This window comes from Schistocerca cancellata, chromosome 3 (genome assembly GCF_023864275.1).
Source record: "Schistocerca cancellata isolate TAMUIC-IGC-003103 chromosome 3, iqSchCanc2.1, whole genome shotgun sequence".
NCBI lineage: Eukaryota > Metazoa > Arthropoda > Insecta > Orthoptera > Acrididae > Schistocerca > Schistocerca cancellata.
Window position 1 is genome coordinate 215,006,848 of NC_064628.1, and position 20,382 is coordinate 215,027,229.

General features: G+C 40.8%; 2 protein-coding genes across 2 annotated transcripts in view; both read left to right on the forward strand.

Annotated features, from left to right (window-relative positions):
* LOC126176231 (zinc finger protein 423 homolog) overlaps positions 1 to 3,137 on the forward strand; it is a 268,751-nt gene extending 265,614 nt beyond the window's left edge. Inside the window, exon 13 of the mRNA XM_049923376.1 lies at positions 1,134 to 3,137. Coding sequence (XP_049779333.1) covers positions 1,134 to 1,553 — 420 coding nt within the window. The 3' untranslated portion in view covers positions 1,554 to 3,137. The remainder of the gene's footprint in view (positions 1 to 1,133) is intronic.
* The window catches only part of LOC126174848 (HEAT repeat-containing protein 3), a 649,038-nt gene that overhangs the window by 110,004 nt on the left and 518,652 nt on the right, over positions 1 to 20,382 (forward strand). The window lies entirely within an intron of this gene.

Here is a 20,382-nt window from a genome sequence, read left to right on the forward strand (position 1 = left end):
CTCTCTGACAGTGCTCTGTCAAACTGGACTGTATAATGGTGTCTCATGCATTAGTTTTTGATTTTCATTGGCCCAATAACGACAGTTCTGCTGATTCACCGTGCCGTTCAAATTAAAATGAGTCTCATCACTCATAATAAAAATAATGTCGTTTTGCTCAAGTATGGCCTCCAATTCTCGAGCAAAATTCAGCCGCTGTACATAATCTGTAGGGTTCAGTTGTTGCACCATGGCCATTTTATAGGGATGAAATTCTAGATCAATGCGCAAAATACGCCTTACTGTACGATTACTGAGGAGCAGTTCGGCAGAATGTTTCCCAGTAGATCGACCAGAAGTACAGAGTACGGCTTGCCGAATTCTTGCAGCATTTTCTGCAATTTGTACTGAGCGATGAGCCCCTAGTCGTACGAATGGAAAATCATGTCTCGCAAGATTGAAATGGCGACGAAAGTCACGCTGAACTGCAACGATAGACTCATTATTACGCACAGAACAATCGTAAGCAAACACACGATGTTGCACACTCCACGGCCTCAACACCTCGACTAAACAAAATAATGGAAGGAGCTACCAAAAACGTGACATCAGACCCTCACTCCTACTACCTGAGCCTGAATACTGAATGTTCTGAAAAGTCACATCCTTTCTACCTTATCCTGTCTATTAGTAGAGATATGCACTTGCATAAAAGCTGTAAAGTTTTACTTTGGTACTTGGGCAGATACACGAAGAAATAGAAAGTAATTTCTAAATGCAGTACTAGCAGTAGTAAAGTTCTGAGAGTGGGTTATGAGTTGTGCTTAAATGGCTCATTTGGTAAAGCACTCGCCTGTGAAAGGCAAGGGTCCCAGGTTCGAATCCTAGGCAGGTACACTCCGCTGCAAAGTGAAGATCCATTCTGGAAATTTTAGATTTTTTTCACCTAAAATGCCATTGAACCATACCAACTGGAACCTGTTGTTCGTATTCCGCCTTTAATGGTAGCTGTATTAATGTTCATAATAACATTCTAGTTTGTTGAGATACAACCACAACAACAGAGATTAATGGATTTATACATACAAGTAATTGAAGGAAAAAAAGTGTTGTTGATTTTTGACTGAACAAAATCTTCCTTTGGTTTGAAACAGGTATTCTATCAACATAGCGGGAGTAACGGCACATATGAGCTGGATCCCTGCTACAAACCCCAGCAGCAGCCGGTAGAAACCGCCCACACAGCGACTCCTGGTCGGCGTACTCGGTCAGCCAGGGGCAGCAAGTCCGCGTCGCCGCGTGCCAGCACTGAGAACAACGGCGCCGTCTGCTGTACGGACAGCAGCGGAGCCTCTCCGTCGCCGCAGCAGCAGCAGCAGCAGCAGCTGTCGCAGGTGTGCGTGAAGCAGGAACCTGCGACTGAGCCACAGCATCCGACGGAGGAGCACGAGGAGCCGAGCTGTGACCAGCAGCTGCCGGCAGATGTCAGCACTGGCAACCCCTCACAGGACTCTCTGCAAGAGGACAAAGAACAGCAGCAGATCTGCGAAAGGCCAGAGGCACCGACGGAGTGACCGAAATGTAATGCCTCTGCTGCACAGTGGTAAAGGTGGCGTGCAACAATTTACGTCCTCAAATTTCGTTCATTGTACGTTTCTGTATATATAAGCACATATTCACGTCCTTTGGTAGGCCTGCCAAATCTGGCATACCTTGCCAATTTGCCGCTGGCTGGCAACGTTTTGGTGGAGATTTCTTTTAGTTTGGACTCCCATGTAGTAATATTGAAATGTTTGGTACAAATTATTAAGCCGTACAGACTGCATAGCGTTCGTGTTGAATGGTAATTGTAGTCTTTATTTACTCTTGCAATGCAGGAGAAAGACAGCCCCTGTGATCTTGCAGGTCAGGAATAAATAGTGATGCTATAATGTGCCAGTTTTTTGCAGTGGTCAGAATCCCACTACTGATCTGAACTTGTCTTATGAGCGCTGTTTTCATTAATTTCTAGTAAGAGATCGAAGACAGTGGACAATATAGTCTATTCTGTGAGGATTTCAGGGTCAGAAACACTGTGGCAGAAATGTGTTAGCGACAGTGGTCGCTATTGAAGTACGTCCATTTATCTCTCAGGAGCCTTAAGTCTTTTTCAGAAGAAAAATTATAATTTTTGTTGTTGATTAGTCAGCAGAAAGATATACTAGAAGACCAAAATTTGTGTCTCTAATATTTTGTTTTTTCTTACTATTCTTGGTCTTTCCCTTAAAAATTGTCTTTATTTCATGACAGGAGTACAATCTTCAAACATTACATTCCAGATTTCGCTCATGTGCTGTATTATATTTGTGAATCAAATCGATATGTTAATGTCCATGATGCTGACTGACGTGGATGTTTGTGATACTCACTAACAACAGAATGTCATTTCTAACTAAAGTTAATTGTGTTGCTTGATCTATTGTAATGCATCTTATTTCCTGAAGTATATTGTAGTGTTTCATTGTAATTAACTTTTACAACAACATGTAATACATCATAACTGTTGACTGAGCAATGGTAGCTAATTCAGTCAGAAATGCCTAGTTAAATTTTTGATGTTATATTTACAATATGCAAAAATTCAGTGTACTTTCTCACAGACAGTTGTTCAGTACCATGAAATGACACTTCATTAAGTTTCTTACATTATATTACTTTTACAATTTAATATTTAGCTGTACAAAACTGTTTATTCCATAGCACATGTATTAAACTTTTGTATATATAGTGAACACATCTTTTGTAAACAGTCATTGTTGAATGGTGATTGGTGATTGATGTAGGGACCAAATTGGTTTCAAAGGTTCTCTTTTGTTGTGGCTGCTTATGTCAGAGCTTCATCAGACATGCAGATCACAAATGTTTCCCAGGCATTTTCGTATGCAGTAATATTCATGGAGGCAATTATAATTGTTAACACAGAAATGTTGATTTATTTATAAGTTATAGATAAACATATTTCGTTGATAACTACTTTCGTTGATAATGTCTTTATGTTAGTAAGATTTGGTGAGTCCATTATTGGACTTTACAAGTGATGAATGTTGTTTACATTTGTTAAATTTAAAGAACGTGTTTCATATGAGATAGAAAATACATATTTTGTTTTTTATTTAAATCAATAATCCAATGTTTAATAAAAATAATTCTTTCTTGAACTCTGATTACTATTCAGTATATCCACCGTACACAATGGCCGTTTTCGTGTGGCTAGAATAAAAGAAAAACTTTCCAACAAACTAGCTACTGGTCCTTGTTATTCAGAAAGAGTTTTTTATTTATAGTTCGAATAAGTAATAATTTTTTTCTTACAGCTGAGAGAAATTTCTTTACTATCATCAGATATATAGGTTCATAATAAAAGGCAGTCTAAAGTTACGTTGTGCAAGACGCGACAGTTGGCTGCGACTGCGACGCTGCCCCCTCCTCTTTTCCCACCCTGGCAGACGGCGACACGGCCGCAACACGACAGGAGTCGTCGCTGTTTCCCAAGCTCCGGTCGGCGGCGGCGGATTCAAATACATAAGAAAAATAAGAATTCAGATTTTCTTGCTGTAAAAAGTACTGTATGTTAATGCAACAAAGTTACATCGGCTCCCAGAGATAGTTTTTCGATACAGATTCTCCTTTTACTTTAAAAAATTGAAAAGTATCTCTTCCGGTTTTGCGTGTTTTTTCGCTATATATTACTTCTCTATCAATTGTGAGGAAAGTAAAGGGCACAAGAAATTGATGTTTGCGTATCTTACAGTTTCACATCACAGCTTGATAATGAGGTGTCTATTTTTCCGATATTCGTCACAGTTATTCCCATATTTAATTTACAAGTAACCTACTGCATAAAATTTGAATTGTGTACAGTGAAAAATGTGGTCGCTGGCTACTTTACGTATGGTTCACGTTAGGTCATACATCGTTGCCGATGAAAAGAAGCTAACATATCGAAATTATTTTTAAAGTTGAGATCAGAATGATATCGATCTCCGTTTCCGAGATTTGGGCTCATATATCTCCGGGAGCGTCGCGACTAGCCGCCAGTTCTGTCGACGCGCAACGAGAATCGTGTGGTCATTACACGATAGAGAATGCATTTGTTTTGTTTCGCTGACACATTCGGACCTAATGAAACCATTTTATGCCATATTTCTTCGGTATGAGTTACTAATATTTCTCCATATGCTCTTGACAATTTCATTTAAAATGCCACGAAATGTAGGTTTCTTAAAGCCAAGTGATCAAGCAGAACCCATTTTCTTGGTTTTGCTGAGGCATCTGAGCCTGTTCCAAGCTTTCTTTCTCGTTTATTTCTCTGATACGAGTCCCGAATATTCCTCCATCTGTTTTTGCACATTTCACCTAAAATTCCAATGAAAGATAAGTTTATTAACAATAAGCGCACGCTAGCGTCATTGCATTGTTTCAAGTTCTTCACAACAAGATAGGGTTACACCTTAAACATCTCTAGAATTTTCATTCTGAACGTCTACAGTATACACTGGCAGAAATGTGGAAGAAATAATGTCTGTGCTTGTTCACAAAATTTCCCCAAATTATACTTGTCAGTTTCTCTCATGCAGAAACTTTTGGAACAAGCTAAGGTAACTTTCATAGCCGACTGACTCTTTATTCCCATCCAAATGAACTCCCATATTCTTATATTCTGACAGCATACATCGTTATGGATGACATGAACATTTAATCTTGCCAAGCTGCACTCAAAAGATGACTCCAGGATTTACAAAAGACGAATTTCAATTCTGAACTGTGTCAGAAGGGCCTTGTAAAACAGTAGTGAACTTTTGGCATAAGTTTTTTGAGCACCATCTTCTACCAATGAATTGAAGTGAATGTGACAAATTACTTATTGCAGCATACTGTTTGCGCAATCTGTTGAGAAACGCCTTCCTCAAAAACTAACATCTATTGATTACAGAAAGCTGTGCAACAATCTCGTGGTGGTTTTTCACAACTAGAAGGTATCATCAAGACACCAATCTACTGTTTACTTTCAAAGTGAAGGTATTGTAAAATGTAACTTTCTCGTTGTACTTTAGATTGTTCATTTTATAATGTACTTGCCGTTTTCAATTTTTATCGTCACAGAAAAGAGTAATGCGAAAATTGACCTTCAAGTTAATTTTCATCATTCTAATTCTACATCTGCATGGATTATACTGATTTTCATAACAGGCCTGAAAAATTTGCATTAATGGGAAAATATTATATATTTCACTCACCTGCTAGTTTCAACTGTGCACCAATTTCTTTCCAAATTCTGTCTCTGAACATAGTGTCTCTATATTTAGGGTTCTTCAAATCGTAAAGGCAAGGACGTTACGAGACCAGCTCACAGAGCATCACATCCTGTGAGTGGCTCATTTCAGTTTTCCTTGACTGGCTCGACATCTTTCTGGCAGCCGTACGTCATTTGTGTCGTCCGACTTCCGTCGCAACACTGCTCACTGGTGCAGTGCTGCGGCAGCTGCCGCAACAGTCGCGCGTCGCATCCCAAACTCGAACTGCGCATGCGCCAGCAGCCAACTTCTGACGTCACGTAGCGACCCGTCGCAGTCGCTAGTGTGCGTCGCGTTTTGGACAACGTACCTTAAGAGAAAGTAAAGTTTCTTATGTAGCTGAACAATGTACTTAAAAGGAAAACCGAACTTCTTATTCTACTCGTTCAAGCATAATGACAAATCTAGACTGTAAAACGAACAACTGAAACCAGACAGTGTACAAGACACAGCATAGGAACCAGCACTTGAAAGCTGCTGTTCAGGCACAATGACATACTCTGACCAAAAAGTTACGAGAGTGGATTATTAAGGAACGAGAACAGTTAAGATGGTGGTTTTAATGCTTCAGCCGTTCTACATTGTCTCCTCCCTGAGTTCAACCCACAGAACGTTCATAATACCACATGAAATTGTTAGAAAAATACTTCTGTGCGGTCTTCAACTCGCGCGTCACATTGGCTTGAATGCAGGTTATTTCATTAAAGTGTTGATCCTTTATGTGAATTCTACACTTCGTCGTTTTGAGGTGTGTTGTTATTGACACAACACAAAGTATCGTCACCGGCGATGACTTTTTCTAGAAAAGCGCTTTTCGCCTTATAACTAGTATGTTCTTTATTAATCCAATCTCGGATCTTTTTTGGACTGACAGAGTATGTCAATGTGCCTGAAGAACAACTTTAAAGGGCTGGTTTGTTTCCAGTGTTTTATGTACTGCCTAGTTTTACTTGCTCATTGTACAGTCTAAATTTGTCATTATGCATGTACAGTAAGTACTTCATTTTGGTAGGGAATCAAGGTGTTCGGGACAAATTTCGCTCACAGTTTTGTGATCTTCAAAACATTCTGGAGAATGCCTTGAACAATCAATTTAGACACATTGCTCCATTGCGACTTAATACATAAACGATGGCACACAAGGATCGCACATCCATTTGTCAAACGCTGCCTGCTCACAACTGACTGGTCGAATATACATCAGATATTGTTTATGTTTGTTAGTTCAACCTGCCACTGTAATTACTCCGCTGTCGTCACTCACATGCTAGGAAGAGAATCAGCGTTGTAAGTTTTTGGACGAGCAGTGTGTCTCTACACATAGTGTATCAGAATGTGCGAAATCCTGTGCAGTAAGGCCATAGGTGATGATATTACACACCGGCAGCAAATAGAATGCCAGTATTTCTACCCGTTGTGTGTTTTGCATATACGGAGCCTGGATGCGCATGGTGAACTCGCATTTGGGAAGACAGTGTTTCACATTCCCATTCGGTCAGCCTGATTACAAAGCAAATGCCAGTATTGTTCATTTTAAAATGAGACGACCAACATCCTCGCTGAGTAACTGAAGCTTTCGCTATGAGAACACCAATGGACAGCCAGACTGTCACTTTTGTACCTTCATCCCGTTGCTTCGCCAAATCGCAATCAAATTTTCACTTTATAACCTAACGTATACCTCAGACTACACTACAGAGCAGTCTGTCACAACAACCCACATAAATTAAAGACGCATAAAATATTGTCAGTGTACTGATCTCTTTCTGTTCACACAGGTATGCTGTCATACACCACATCATCATAACGTCACGGTATAAGTAGGTTCTGTGGACTCTTTCCAACTTGATCTTGTCAATATGGCTCTGAACTCAATGAGTTTCAGCCTCCCTTCCCCCCCTCCCCCCTCTCTCTCTTCTGTCTGGTTTGGCTCGAGCCGCCACGAATTCCTCTCCTATGTCAGCCTTTCCATCTCAGAGTAGCTCTTGCATCCTACGTACTCGATTATTTGCTGGTTGTGTTCTGATATGTTTTTTCCCCTATAGCTTTTACTCTCTACAGCTTCCTCTAACATTGTGAAGGCTATTTCCTGACGTCTTAACACACATCCTATCATCCCGTCCCTTCTTCTTCTCAGTGTTTTCCACATATTCCTTTCCTCACCGATTCTGCGGAGAACCTTCCCTTTCCCGATCTTATCAGTAAACCTAATTTTCAAATTTCTTCTCTAGCACCACATCTGAAACTATTCGATTCACTCAGTTCCTATTTTCCCCACCCCAATGATTCACTTGCATATAATGCTGTGCTCCAAACGCGCATTCTCAGGGATTCCTTCGTCATGTTAAGGCTTATTTTTAACACGTCTCGGGCAGGAATATCATCCTTGCCTATGCTAACTACTTTTTATGTTCTCCCTGCTTCGTCCATCATGGGTTACTTTGCTTCCAAGGTAGAATAATTCCGTAACTTCGTCTACCAATTTTGGCGTCAATTTTCTCGCTTTTCTCATTTCTGATACTTCTCATTACTTGTTCACTTTCAGTCCATATTCTGCACTCATTATACAGTTCATGCCATTAAACAGATCCTGTATTTCCTCTTTACTTTCGAGGAGGACGTCACCAGCGATTCATATACTTTCATCGTGCATTTTAAGCCCACTTCTGAATATTTCTTTTCTTTCCGTCATTGCTTCTTCGACGTATAGTTTGAACAGCAGGGGCGAAAGCTTGCGTCTCTACCTTATACCCTTTTTAATCAGAGCACTTCGTTCGTGGTCTTCCGCTCTTATTTTTTCTTCTTGGTTCTAGCGCATATCGTATATCACTCGATTTTTCCTATGACTTACTCCTAATCTCCAAATTTTGAACACCCTGCACCATTTGACACTGTCGAATGCTTTTGGTTTTTCTATATCGATAAATCTTACTAACGTGTCTTTCTTCCAACATCAAGCGCAACGTCAGAACTACCTCCTTGGTGCCTTTACCTCTCCTAAAGCCTAACACTCATCCAACGGTTCCTAAATTTTCTTTTCGATTCTTCTTTATGTTATCCTTGTCAGTTGCTTGGATGCATGGGCTGATAGCGCGATAGCTTTCACACTTACCTGTCTTTGCTATCTTCGGAATCATGCGAATGATAATTTTTTCGAATGTCTGATGGTACGTCACGACTCTCCTAGAGCCTGCAGACTTACCTGAATAGTCGTTTGGTTGCCACCTCCCTCGATGATTTTAGAAATTCCATTAGAATATTCTCTCTCTCCCTCTACCTTTTTGATCTTAAGTGGTCCAAAGCCCTGTTCAGTTCTGCCTAATACTGGATCCCCTATGTCTCCCATTTGGCTCCAGTTTTTTTCTTTTGTCACGTCTTCAGGCAATTCTTTCCCATGTAGAGGCTTTCAGTGCTCTCTTTCAATCTATGCGCTCTTTGCTCTGTGTTTCGTATTGGAATTCCAGTTGTACTCTTAATATTATCACTCCTCCTTTCAGTATCACCGAAGGTAGATTTCACTTTTCTATGTGTCTGTATCAGTCCTTCTGGCAGTCATTTCTTTCTAGATTTCCTCTCTGGATAACCTAGACAACCAATTATTAAGATGTTTGTCTCAAAACATACATTTCAGGCACACGGTTGTAAGATGAAGCTGGGTTGTCAAACTGATTGCTATGAATAGCGATTTTAAACCGAAATTTGGCTGCATTTAGCCATTGTGTACGTAAGACTTGTATTTACTTATAACAATGAAGTATTTTTGCTGGTCGTTATACTGTGTCTCGAAATGGAATGTCCCCGTGAATTTCATTCAGTTTATGACTTATTGTTTTCGAGGCCAAGGCTAGTTCAAAGCCGACACAGAAGACAGCTGGAGCTTAGTGTGGAATTTTCATATTGATAGGGTGAATAAGGGCATTTTCTGGATTTAATAAAGATGCAGCCGGCTAAATTTTCTCTAAGATACACCCAGGGCTGATGAACTTCGATTTTCTACAGTGCCAGTGGAACTTTTCTGAGCATTGCCTCTGTAGAGCGTCAGCTAAGAGGTACCACCCTAAAATGCTTTTCTATCATGAAAGAAGAGGCACATACAAAAGGTGTGCTTGTGGTGTGTAGGGCTGATTGGCTGAATGGCCTAATGTTAAACATTTTGTTCGCAGGGTCGTCCGTTTTACATGGTTGAGGAGAGTCGAGTGTGCGTTTCGCAGAGGTAAGTTGAATTTATTTTGCTAAGCCTACGGGGCACCGAGCAGAAACGGTAGTCATTCTGTAGTTTTATAGATAATTGTTATCTAGAGACAACAGCAGGATTACGATCCACCTGTTTAGAGGAAATATGTAGCGGGGAAATGGTTTATTCAGAGGTGCGATTCTTATCGGTGACACCAGAGTAGGTGAACCTTAATAACCAGCTGGAAGAGGCCGCCATCGCGTAGCTCCAGGGGATCCAAAATACGGAATTTAGATTCATCTGTCTGTTACTTTTACCTCGGCACGTTTCTGCCGTTTAACATGAAGCAGCCAGACGAATAGAGGTGGTATATGTTTCTGTATCGTTTGCCTCTAAGGCCGTGTTGGGTTCCCTGAATAGAAATTCGGGTTCTACTCCCTACGGGAATCACAAACACTTCTGGGTGGTCCAAGCAACGCCAGCTAAAGAACAAGGCCTCATAAACGGAAACTCAATAAGTGAAACTTATATTTAACTGTGAAACCTTTTAACAAGAAAAGCAGCAAGCTAAACCTTAGCTTTAACGCATGAATCAATGATTTGTGGAACTTTAACTAACTGTAAACAAAAACCTGCCTTTCAACTTTCATTAGTTCCGTTTTGGAAATTATGAAGAAATGCGTAAATGTTATGTTGCTCAAAAATACACAAAAAATGCTCGTCATAGCACTGAAATAAAATTTTACCTGAGGAAAGGAAGATCCATTCCGCACTGCAACAGCATCTGAAATATAATCGTCTATCTCTGCACCCGGAATAAGTCACGTTGCTGTTCAAGGCAAGTGCACATCTTCGTCCTTGGTTGTTTCTCACAGTAAACGGTAAGTGTGGAATCGTGAGACAAACTGAGTCAAAAATCTATTTCAATTTTTATAATTACCGAAGAAAGTACATACTTTAAGCGCACAGTTTACATCGTAAGTTGAAGTGTGTGCCTCTTTTAAACAAATTTGTCGGCTACGACTTCGTGGAGGTAGGCATGCAATACAGAAAAATATTACAATGTCACACGCATTCATCTGAATATTTTTACATGCGCATGTTTAATTACTCAGAAGAAAGGGTGATACAACGATTTTCTTAACACATGCATAGTGAACCATCACAGGTTAACGTAGATCACATTAATTCCAAAGCACGCAACCACTATTTTGAATACATCGCATCACATCAGTGGGTGCTCAGAACGGAAGCCTGACTCCAAATAATAAATATGACAAGCTTTCGTATGAAATCAAGCTACAGGTCCAAGCAGACTGGACCAAATTAATGTTAAGGAACACATGTCTACCGTGAAGCGGAAACCAAGTCAATGATTTTCTAACCAAGAATCTGATCTCAAAAGAGTAAATCGCAACATTGTTACAACGGCGCGCGCAAAAGCATTCATACAGGTAACGACATTCAGCGCACAGAGGCAGGCACGAATGACATCGACAATCAGTCTACTCCACATATCTGTTACAAATCACAGTGCTCGAGAATTCGCAGTATTCACAACAAGAAGGTTATCGTATGTGCCTACTCTTCAGTCACACGAGAAGTCAGAAATAGCAAGTAGCAACTGTTGTTGTTGTTGTGGTCTTCAGTCTTGAGACTGGTTTGATGCAGCTCTCCAAGCTACTCTATCCTGTGCAAGCTTCTTCATCTCACAGTAACTACTGCAACCTACATCCTTCTGAATCTGCTTAGTGTATTCATCTCTTGGTCTCCCTCTACGATTTTTATCCTCCACGCTGCCCTCCAAATCTAAATTTGTGATCCCTTGATGCCTCAGAACATGTCCTACCAACCGATCCCTTCTTCTAGTCAAGTTGTGCCACAAACTCCTCTTCTCCCCAATCCTGTTCAGTACCTCCTCATTAGTTATGTGATCTACCCATCTAAACTTCAGCATTCTTCTGTAGCACCACATTTCGAAAGCTTCTATTCTCTTCTTGTCCAAACTAGTTATCGTCCATGTTTCACTTCCATACATGGCTACACTCCATACAAATACTTTCAGAAACGACTTCCTGACACTTAAATCTATACCCGATGTTAACAAATTTCTCTTCTTCAGAAACGCTTTCCTTGCCATTCCCAGTCTACATTTTATATCCTCTCTACTTCGACCATCATCAGTTATTTTACTCCCCAAATAGCAAAACTCCTTTACTGCTTTAAGTGTCTCATTCCTAATCTACTTCCCTCAGCATCACCCGACTTAATTCGACTACATTCCATTATCCTCGTTTTGCTTTTGTTGATGTTCATCTTATATCCTCCTTATAAGACATTGTCCATTCCGTTCAACTGCTCTTCCAAGTCCTTTGCTGTCTCTGACAGAATTACAATGTCATCGGCGAACCTTAAAGTTTTTATTTCTTCTCCATGGATTTTAATACCTACTCCGAATTTTTCTTTTGTTTCCTTTACTGCTTGCTCAATATACAGATTGAATAACATTGGGGAGAGGCTACAACCCTGCATCACTCCCTTCCCAACCACTGCTTCCCTTTATGTTCCTCGACTCTTATAACTGCCATCTGGTTTCTGTACAAATTGTAAATAGCCTTTCGCTCCCTGTATTTTACTCCTGCCACCTTCAGAATTTGAAAGAGAGTATTTCAGTCAACATTGTCAAAAGCTTTCTCTAAGTCTACAAATGCTAGAAACGTAGGTTTGCCTTTTCTTAATATATCTTCTAAAATAAGTCGTAGGGTCAGTATTGCCTCACGTATCCCAACATTTCTACGGAATCCAAACCGATCTTCCCCAAGGTCGGCTTCTACCAGTTTTTCCATTCGTCAGTAAAGAATTCGCGTTGGTATTTTGCAGCCGTGATTTATTAAATTGATTGTTCGGTAACTTTCACGTCTGTCAACGTCTGCTTTCTTTGGGAGTGGAATTATTATATTCTTCTTGAAGTCTGAGGGTATTTCGCCTGTTTCATACATCTTGCTAACCAGATGGTAGAGTTTTGTCAGGACTGGCTCTCCCAAGGCTGTCAGTAGTTCTAATGGAATGTTGTCTACTCCTGGGGTCTTGTTTCGACTCAGGTCTTTCAGTGCTCTGTCAAACTCTTCACGCAGTTTTGTATCTCCCATTTCATCTTCATCTACATCCTCTTCCATTTCCATAATATTGTCCTCAAGTACATCGCCCTTGTATAGAACCTCTATATACTCTTTCCACCTTTCTGCTTTCCCTTCTTTGCTTAGAACTGGGTTTCCATCTGAGCTCTTGATATTCATACAAGTCGTTCTCTTTTCTCCAAAGGTCTCTTTAATTTTCCTGTAGGCAGTATCTACCTTACCCCTAGTGAGATAAGCCTCTACATCCTTACATTTGTCTTCTAGCCATGCCTGCTTAGCCATTTTGCACTTCCTGTCGATCTCATTTTTGAGACGTTTGTATTCCTTTTTGCCTGCTTCATTTACTGCATTTTTGTATTTTCTGCTTTCGTCAATTAAATTCAATATTACTTCTGTCACCCAAGGATTTCTACTAGCCCTCGTCTTTTTACCTACTTGATCCTCTGCTGCCTTCACTACTTCATCCCTCAAAGCTACCCATTCTTCTTCTACTATATTTCTATCCCCCATTCTTTTCAATTGTTCTCTTTGCTCTCCCTAAAACTCTGTGCAATCTCTGGTTTAGTCAGTTTATCCAGGTCCCATCTCCTTAAATTCCCACCTTTTTGCAGTTTCTACAGTTTTAATCTACAGTTCATAATCAATAGATTGTGGTCAGAGTCCACATCTGCCCCTGGAAATGTCTTACAGTTTAAAACCTGGTTCCTAAATCTCTGTCTTACCATTATATAATCTATCTGATACCTTCTAGTATCTCCAGGGTTCTTCCATGTATACAACCTTCTTTGATGATTCTTGAACCAAGTGTTAGCTATGATTAAGTTATGCTCTGGGCAAAATTCTACCAGGCGGCTTCCTCTTTCATTTCTTACCCCCAATCCATATTGTTAAATTTGACTCCCTCTTCGACCATATTCACTTCATGGCTATGTTGACGACACATTAATCTGGCCACGCGGCGTAGAAGCTTTTGGTTCACCGTCGTGACAGAGAAAGAAGGAAGGCTAAATTTTTAGAGGTTTTGATACAACGAAAGTCGGATGGACGTATCGGAACACTTGGCACACTAATTTATATCTTACTTCTTAGCGCCCAGATTTTTTGATCACCCAGCCAGGAAGGGAGCAGTTTTAAATACATAGCCACACAAATGAAAAACTGCTTTTGACGAGGACCACTTGGATTAGGAAATTAATCATATGAAATTCATGTCCCGAAAGAACGGCTATGGTTCGCTTGATACGAGAATGAAGTTAGCGTTCTCCAAGGAAAGATAACGTGAATATGTTGACACTTCCGATTGTATTCCTTTCTTTCTGCGTCGCTACATCCAGTAAAATAGTTAGAATCCTGGAAAGACAAAATATTAGAGCTATTTTCTTAGCTAAGAAGATGGGTAGTCTGGGCCTCAGAGTCCTTGGGATTTACAATATCGCTTTGAATGCGGAAGCAAAAAAAATGGCTCTGAGTACTATGGGACTTAACATCTATGGTCATCAGTCCCCTAGAACTTAGAACTACTTAAACCTAACTAACCTAAGGACATCACATAACACTCAGTCATCACGAGGCAGAGAAAATCCCTGACCCCGCCGGGAATCGAACCCGGGCGCGGGAAGCGAGAACGCTACCGCACGAGAATGCGGAATCAATTATATCGGTCAATCCACCCGTACCGCTTTCGATCAGTGCGCAAAACATCAAGCGCATATTAAAAATTGGGAACTAGAGAAACCTGCAGTACTGAGCACAGCATATTGTCTGACGAAACGTAAGTTTACTCCCAGGCTTCTATATACAGGAAGTCTGTAACTAAAGAGCTGTAGAAATAAGAATAGCTGTAGAAATAAGAATGTGTGAGAAGAACTTCAACCGTAATAGCGGATATAATGTTAGCGGTGCATGAAAGCGAGATCACGATGGAGAGAGAGATTCGTCGCAATTTTCGCTCTACTACGGGAGCGGCGGGTCACCAGTGCAGATGTCGACATAATCTGCAACAACATTACGTAATTACCAATCAATCACGAGCCGACAATGGGCTATATAAGGCTAACGCCCCAACAGTGCAGGCAGTCAGTTGCTCCTGACGACTAACTTGCTGTGAGAAAAACTCCTGAAATCCTGGTTTTCTAGCATAGTCCGAGCTCTAGGTTAGGTTCTAGGAGGTAATTCGGTGAAATTTGCTCAGGCCAATGAATATCAGAGCCAGATAGAGATCGTGACAACAGATTTAACGATAGTGTAGTCTAATATTGGCGCTGTTCAAACACACATAAGGCACTTCTCAATATAAAAACTAAAATACAAGGTAAATTCAGAAAACTTACATTAGATAATGGAACTGATGCGTATTATAGAAATGTATCCTAAATAAACAATTAAAAATTCAAGAAGGGGTTAGTGGATCTCTACTTGACCGATGCAACTTTTGCAAAATGTTTACTAGTTGCGTATTCACAAGATCGATACATTTTCAACACTACAATCGCAGGTAAAAGTATTACGCTTCAACTTTTAACTGGAAGATCCCTACCAGCCACTCTCTTTAACTCGCATAACCAAGTTTTCATCAGTAATTAAATGGCAGTAAATTTAGGGGTATGGGACTGATTAATAAGGGGAGAATGGAATCTTCATTATACACTCACAGCATATTTCACACTAATTTATCACCCCTCTCAAATTATATAGTGACTTCAACGACATACTGTTGAAATATTCAGTGTGCACACTTTACGGGAGACACACATCGCTTCCGTTGCACTGACACAGTTCACTTGGTCAGATAAACCAGTTATCAGAGAAGATGGCAGTGGCAAAAATGAAAACGTAACGAAAACTACTACATAACGAAAACTACTACAACGAACCTTTCAAGCTTCCTGATTGGTACAGACTAACGTCACTTGCTACAGGTGAACATGTGCGCAGCGTAGTCGACATTGAAGAGGATGTCTCTATTAGAGCTTCACATGATTTGCTAAACAGTTCTGTCCATTCATAAATCGTAGTAGCCTCGGGGTTTATACTGTTTTTAGTACCTGAGTGTTACTATTTACTATGGTGAAGATGTGTGGCGTTCCTGGCCGTATCAGTAGTTATGAGGATAACAACGAAGTTCACGTATTCAAGTACCCAATCGATGAAGTGGACATCTCTGATCAAGATAGATATTTTCGTTCCCGGAAATCATTATTTATCAATGGAATTTTGTGGCAGTTAAGTTTAATTCACAGTAGAACATCCAGCAGTGAGAGTACTGCGTATTTTCTTCACTTCAGAGGTTCGTCATTTAGATTTTCGAAAGTTTGCGAGCGGGTTCACTGCGTAGAGTATACTGGGAAAATGGAGCTACACTAACTACACCTATAAACAAGGCACAACTCGAAAAACAGCTATACCTGGCAAACCGACCTCCCTTCTTTTCTCTCCAAATCCACGCCTACTATCAGATGCCGGACGGCAAATAAACTAATTCTGGCAGGTTAAAACTGTGTGCTACCCACGCACGACCCACGTCCCGTCTTCACAGCTTTACTTCTGCCAGTGCCTCATATGCTAACGTCCACATGTCACAGAAGTTCTTCTGTGAAACTGGCAGGAAGAAAGATATGGCGGAGACGTGTCTTAGCTACTACAGCCTGGGGATGTTTATACTGGGCGGTCATATTTAAAGTACAGCTACTCGCGGAGCTCCAGTGTGGCTGTAAGTATCGAATGGCACAAAAACTTGGTAGGTATGCTGATGCGTTAATGCAAAACTGATTTACGCAGGAAAAAATTAGTTGCAATTTTGGCTACCAGTTGCAAATCTGGCGCTGAACTCGTCAACGTCTCCAGTGCTCATGCTGAACAAACTGTGTGAGCGGCAGTTATTAATAAAATTATGCCTTTCTCACTTCACGTTCTGTCCCGTTCCTAATCATTACATGTGACAATATTTCTACGTGCCTTTCTTGTGTTCACAGCGCCAGATATGCATCTGCTGGCCAAAATTGGAACTAATTTAATAGTATGGGTGACTGGAATTCGAGAGTAGAAAAAGAGAGAGAAGGAAACATACTAGGTGGATTGGGGGTAAGAAATGAAAGAGGAAGCCGTCTGGTAGAATTTTGCCCAGAGCATAACTTAATCATAGCTAACACTTGGTTCAAGAATCATCAAAGAAGGTTGTATACATGGAAGAACCCTGGAGATACTAGAAGGTATCAGATAGATTATATAATGGTAAGACAGAGATTTAGGAACCAGGTTTTCAACTGTAAGACATTTCCAGGGGCAGATGTGGACACTGACCACCATCTATTGGTTATGAACTGTAGATTAAAACTGAAGAAATTGCAAAAAGGTGAGAATTTAAGGAGATGGGACCTGGATAAACTGACTAAACCAGAGATTGAACAGAGTTTCAGGGAGAGCATAAGGGAACAATTGAAAAGAATGGGGGAAGGAAACACAGTAGAAGAAGAATGGTTAGCTCTGAGGGATGAAATAGTGAAGGCAGCAGACGATCAAATAGGTAAAAAGACGACGGCTAGTAGAAATCCTTGAGTATCAGAAGAAATATTGAATTTAATTGATGAAAGGAGAAAATATAAAATTGCAGTAAATGAAGCAGGCAAAAAGGAGTACAAACGTCTCAAAAATGAGATCGACAGGAAGTGCAAAATGGCTAAGCAGGCATGGCTAGAAGACAAATGTAAGGATGTAGAGGCTTATCTCACTAGGGGTAAGATAGATACTGCCTACAGGAAAATTAAAGAGGCCTTTGGAGAAAAGAGAACGACTTGTATGAATATCAAGAGCTCAGATGGAAACCCAGTTCTAAGCAGAGAAGGGAAGGCAGGAAGGTGGAAGGAGTATATAGAGGGTGTATACAAGGGCGATGTACTTGAGGACAATATTATGGAAATGGAAGAGGATGTAGATGAAGATGAAATGGAATATATGATACTGCGTGAAGAGTTTGACAGAGCACTGAAAGACCTGAGTCGAAACAAGGCCCCGGGAGTAGACAACATTCCATTAGAATTACTGACGGCCTTGGGAGAGCCAGTCCTGACAAAACTCTACCATCTGGTGAGCAAGATGTATGAGACAGGCGAAATACCCTCAGACTTCAAGAAGAATATAATAATTCCAATCCCAAAGAAAGCAGGTGTTGTCAGATGTGAAAATTACCGAACTATCAGTTTAATAAGTCACAGCTGCAAAATACTAACGCGAATTCTTTACAGACGAATGGAAAAACTGCTAGAAGGGGACCTTGGGGAAGATCATTTTGGATTCCGTAGAAATGTTGGGACACGTGAGGCAATACTGACCCTACGACTTATCTAAGAAGGAAGATTAAGGAAAGGCAAACCTACATTTCCAGCATTTGTAGACCCTGAGAAAGCTTTTGACAATGTTGACTGGAATACTCTCTTTCAAATTCTAAAGGTGGCAGGGGTAAAATACAGGGAGCGAAAGGCTATTTACAATTTGTACAGAAACCAGAGGGCAGTTATAAGAGTCGAGGAACATAAAGGGAAGCAGTGGTTGGGAAGGGAGTGAGACAGGGTTGTAGCCTCTCCCCGATGTTATTCAATCTGTATATTGAGCAAGCAGTAAAGGAAACAAAAGAAAAATTCGGAGTAGGTATTAAAATCCATGGAGAAGAAGTAAAAACTTTGAGGTTCGCCGATGACAATGTAATTCTGTCAGAGACAGCAAAGGACTTGGAAGAGCAGTTGAACGGAATGGACAGTGTCTTGAAAGGAGGATATAAGATGAACATCAACAAAAGCAAAACGAGGATAATGGAATGTAGTCGAATTAAGTCGGGTGATGCTGAGGGAATTAGATTAGGAAATGAGACACTTAAAGTAGGAAAGGAGTTTTGCTATTTGGGGAGCAAAATAACTGATGATGCTCGAAGTAGGGAGGATTTAAAATGTAGACTGGCAATGGCATGGAAAGCGTTTCTGAAGAAGAGAAATTTGTTGACATCGAGTATTGATTTAAGTGTCAGGAAGTCATTTCTGAAAGTATTTGTATGGAGTGTAGCCATGTATGGAAGTGAAACATGGACGATAACTAGTTTGGACAAGAAGAGAATAGAAGCTTTCGAAATGTGGTGCTACATGAGAATGCTGAAGATTAGATGGGTGGATCACATAACTAATGATGAGGTATTGAATAGGATTGGGGAGAAGAGGAGTTTGTGGCACAACTTGACACGAAGAAGGGACGGTTGGTAGGAATGTTCTGAGGCATCAAGGGATCACCAATTTAGCATTGGAGGGCAGCGTGGAGGGTAAAAATCGTAGAGGAAGACCAAGAGATGAATACACTAAGCAGATTCAGAAGGATGTAGGTTGCAGTAGTTACTGTGAGATGAAGAAGCTTGCACAGGATAAAGTAGCTTGGAGAGCTGCATCATACCAGTCTCAGGACTGAAGAACACAACAACAACAACAGCTTAACAGCTCAAGCATCCAAGTTGCTTACAAGAATAATGCACAGAAGAAGCGAAAAAAAAATTGGAGATGCGCTAGATGACGATAAGTTTGGCGCGAGAGAGGCAATTCTGACTTTGCGGTTAATAATGGAAGCAAGACTAAAGAAAAATCAAGACACGTTCATAGGATTTGTCCACCTGGAAAAAGCGTTCGGCAATGTAAAATAGTGCAAGATGTTCGAAATTCTGAGAAAAGTAGGGGTAAGCTATAGGGAGAGTCGGCTCATGTACAATATGTACGACAGCCAAGACGGAATAATAAGAGTGGACGACCAAGAACGAAGTGCTGACATTAGAAAGGGTGTGAGACACGGATGTAGCCTTTCGCCCCTACTGTTCAATCTGTACCTCGAGGAAATAAAAGAAAGGTTCAGGAGTGGAATTAAAATTCAAGGTGAAAGGATATCAATGATACGATTCGCTGATGACATTGCTATCCTGACTGAAAGTGAAGAAGGATTACATGATCTGCTGAACGGAATGAACAGTCTCATGAGTACAGAGTATGGATTGAGAGTAAATCGTCGAAAGACGAAGGTAATGAGAAGTAGTAGAAATGAGAACATCGAGAAGTTTAACATCAGTATTGATTGAATAAAATGTTCTCGGGTTTCCAACCGCGTCAATTGGTTAAAACTACACGAGCTTTCGGCCAAACACTCCTTGGCCATTGTCAAGTGTTATGACTGCCAGTGGGCTGTTGGTGCGCCCTTATATACGCTAGCTGCCGGCTGTGACGTCACTGGTGCCCGCGACATTGCCATATATGGGCATGTTTTGAGTCGGCGTTCAATGTGCCCTCTTCAACCTCGAGGTCGCTGGATCCCACGCAGCGGTGAGCTGTAAGCCACCGTCTCTATTCAGGGTGTTTGTGGTAATTTTTATTTTAATAGCTTCCTTTATTAAACTGTCCCAGAAGCCGTTCGCGCGAGCCACGACAGAGGTATCGTCAAATTTTATGTGGTGACCGTTTTCTAATGCATGCTCAGCTAACGCAGATTTCTCTGGATAGCGTAGGCGATAATACCTTTCATGTTCTTTCCTGCGTTGTTCCACAGTGCGCATTGTTTGTCCGATGTACTTCTGGCCACACCTTGTGACATCACAGCCGGCAGCTAGCGTATATAAGGGCGCACCAACAGCCCACTGGCAGTCATAACACTTGACAATGGCCAAGAAGTGCTTGGCCGAAAGCTCGTGTAGTTTTAACCAATTGACGCGGTTGGAAACCCGAGAACATTTTATTCAATGTTA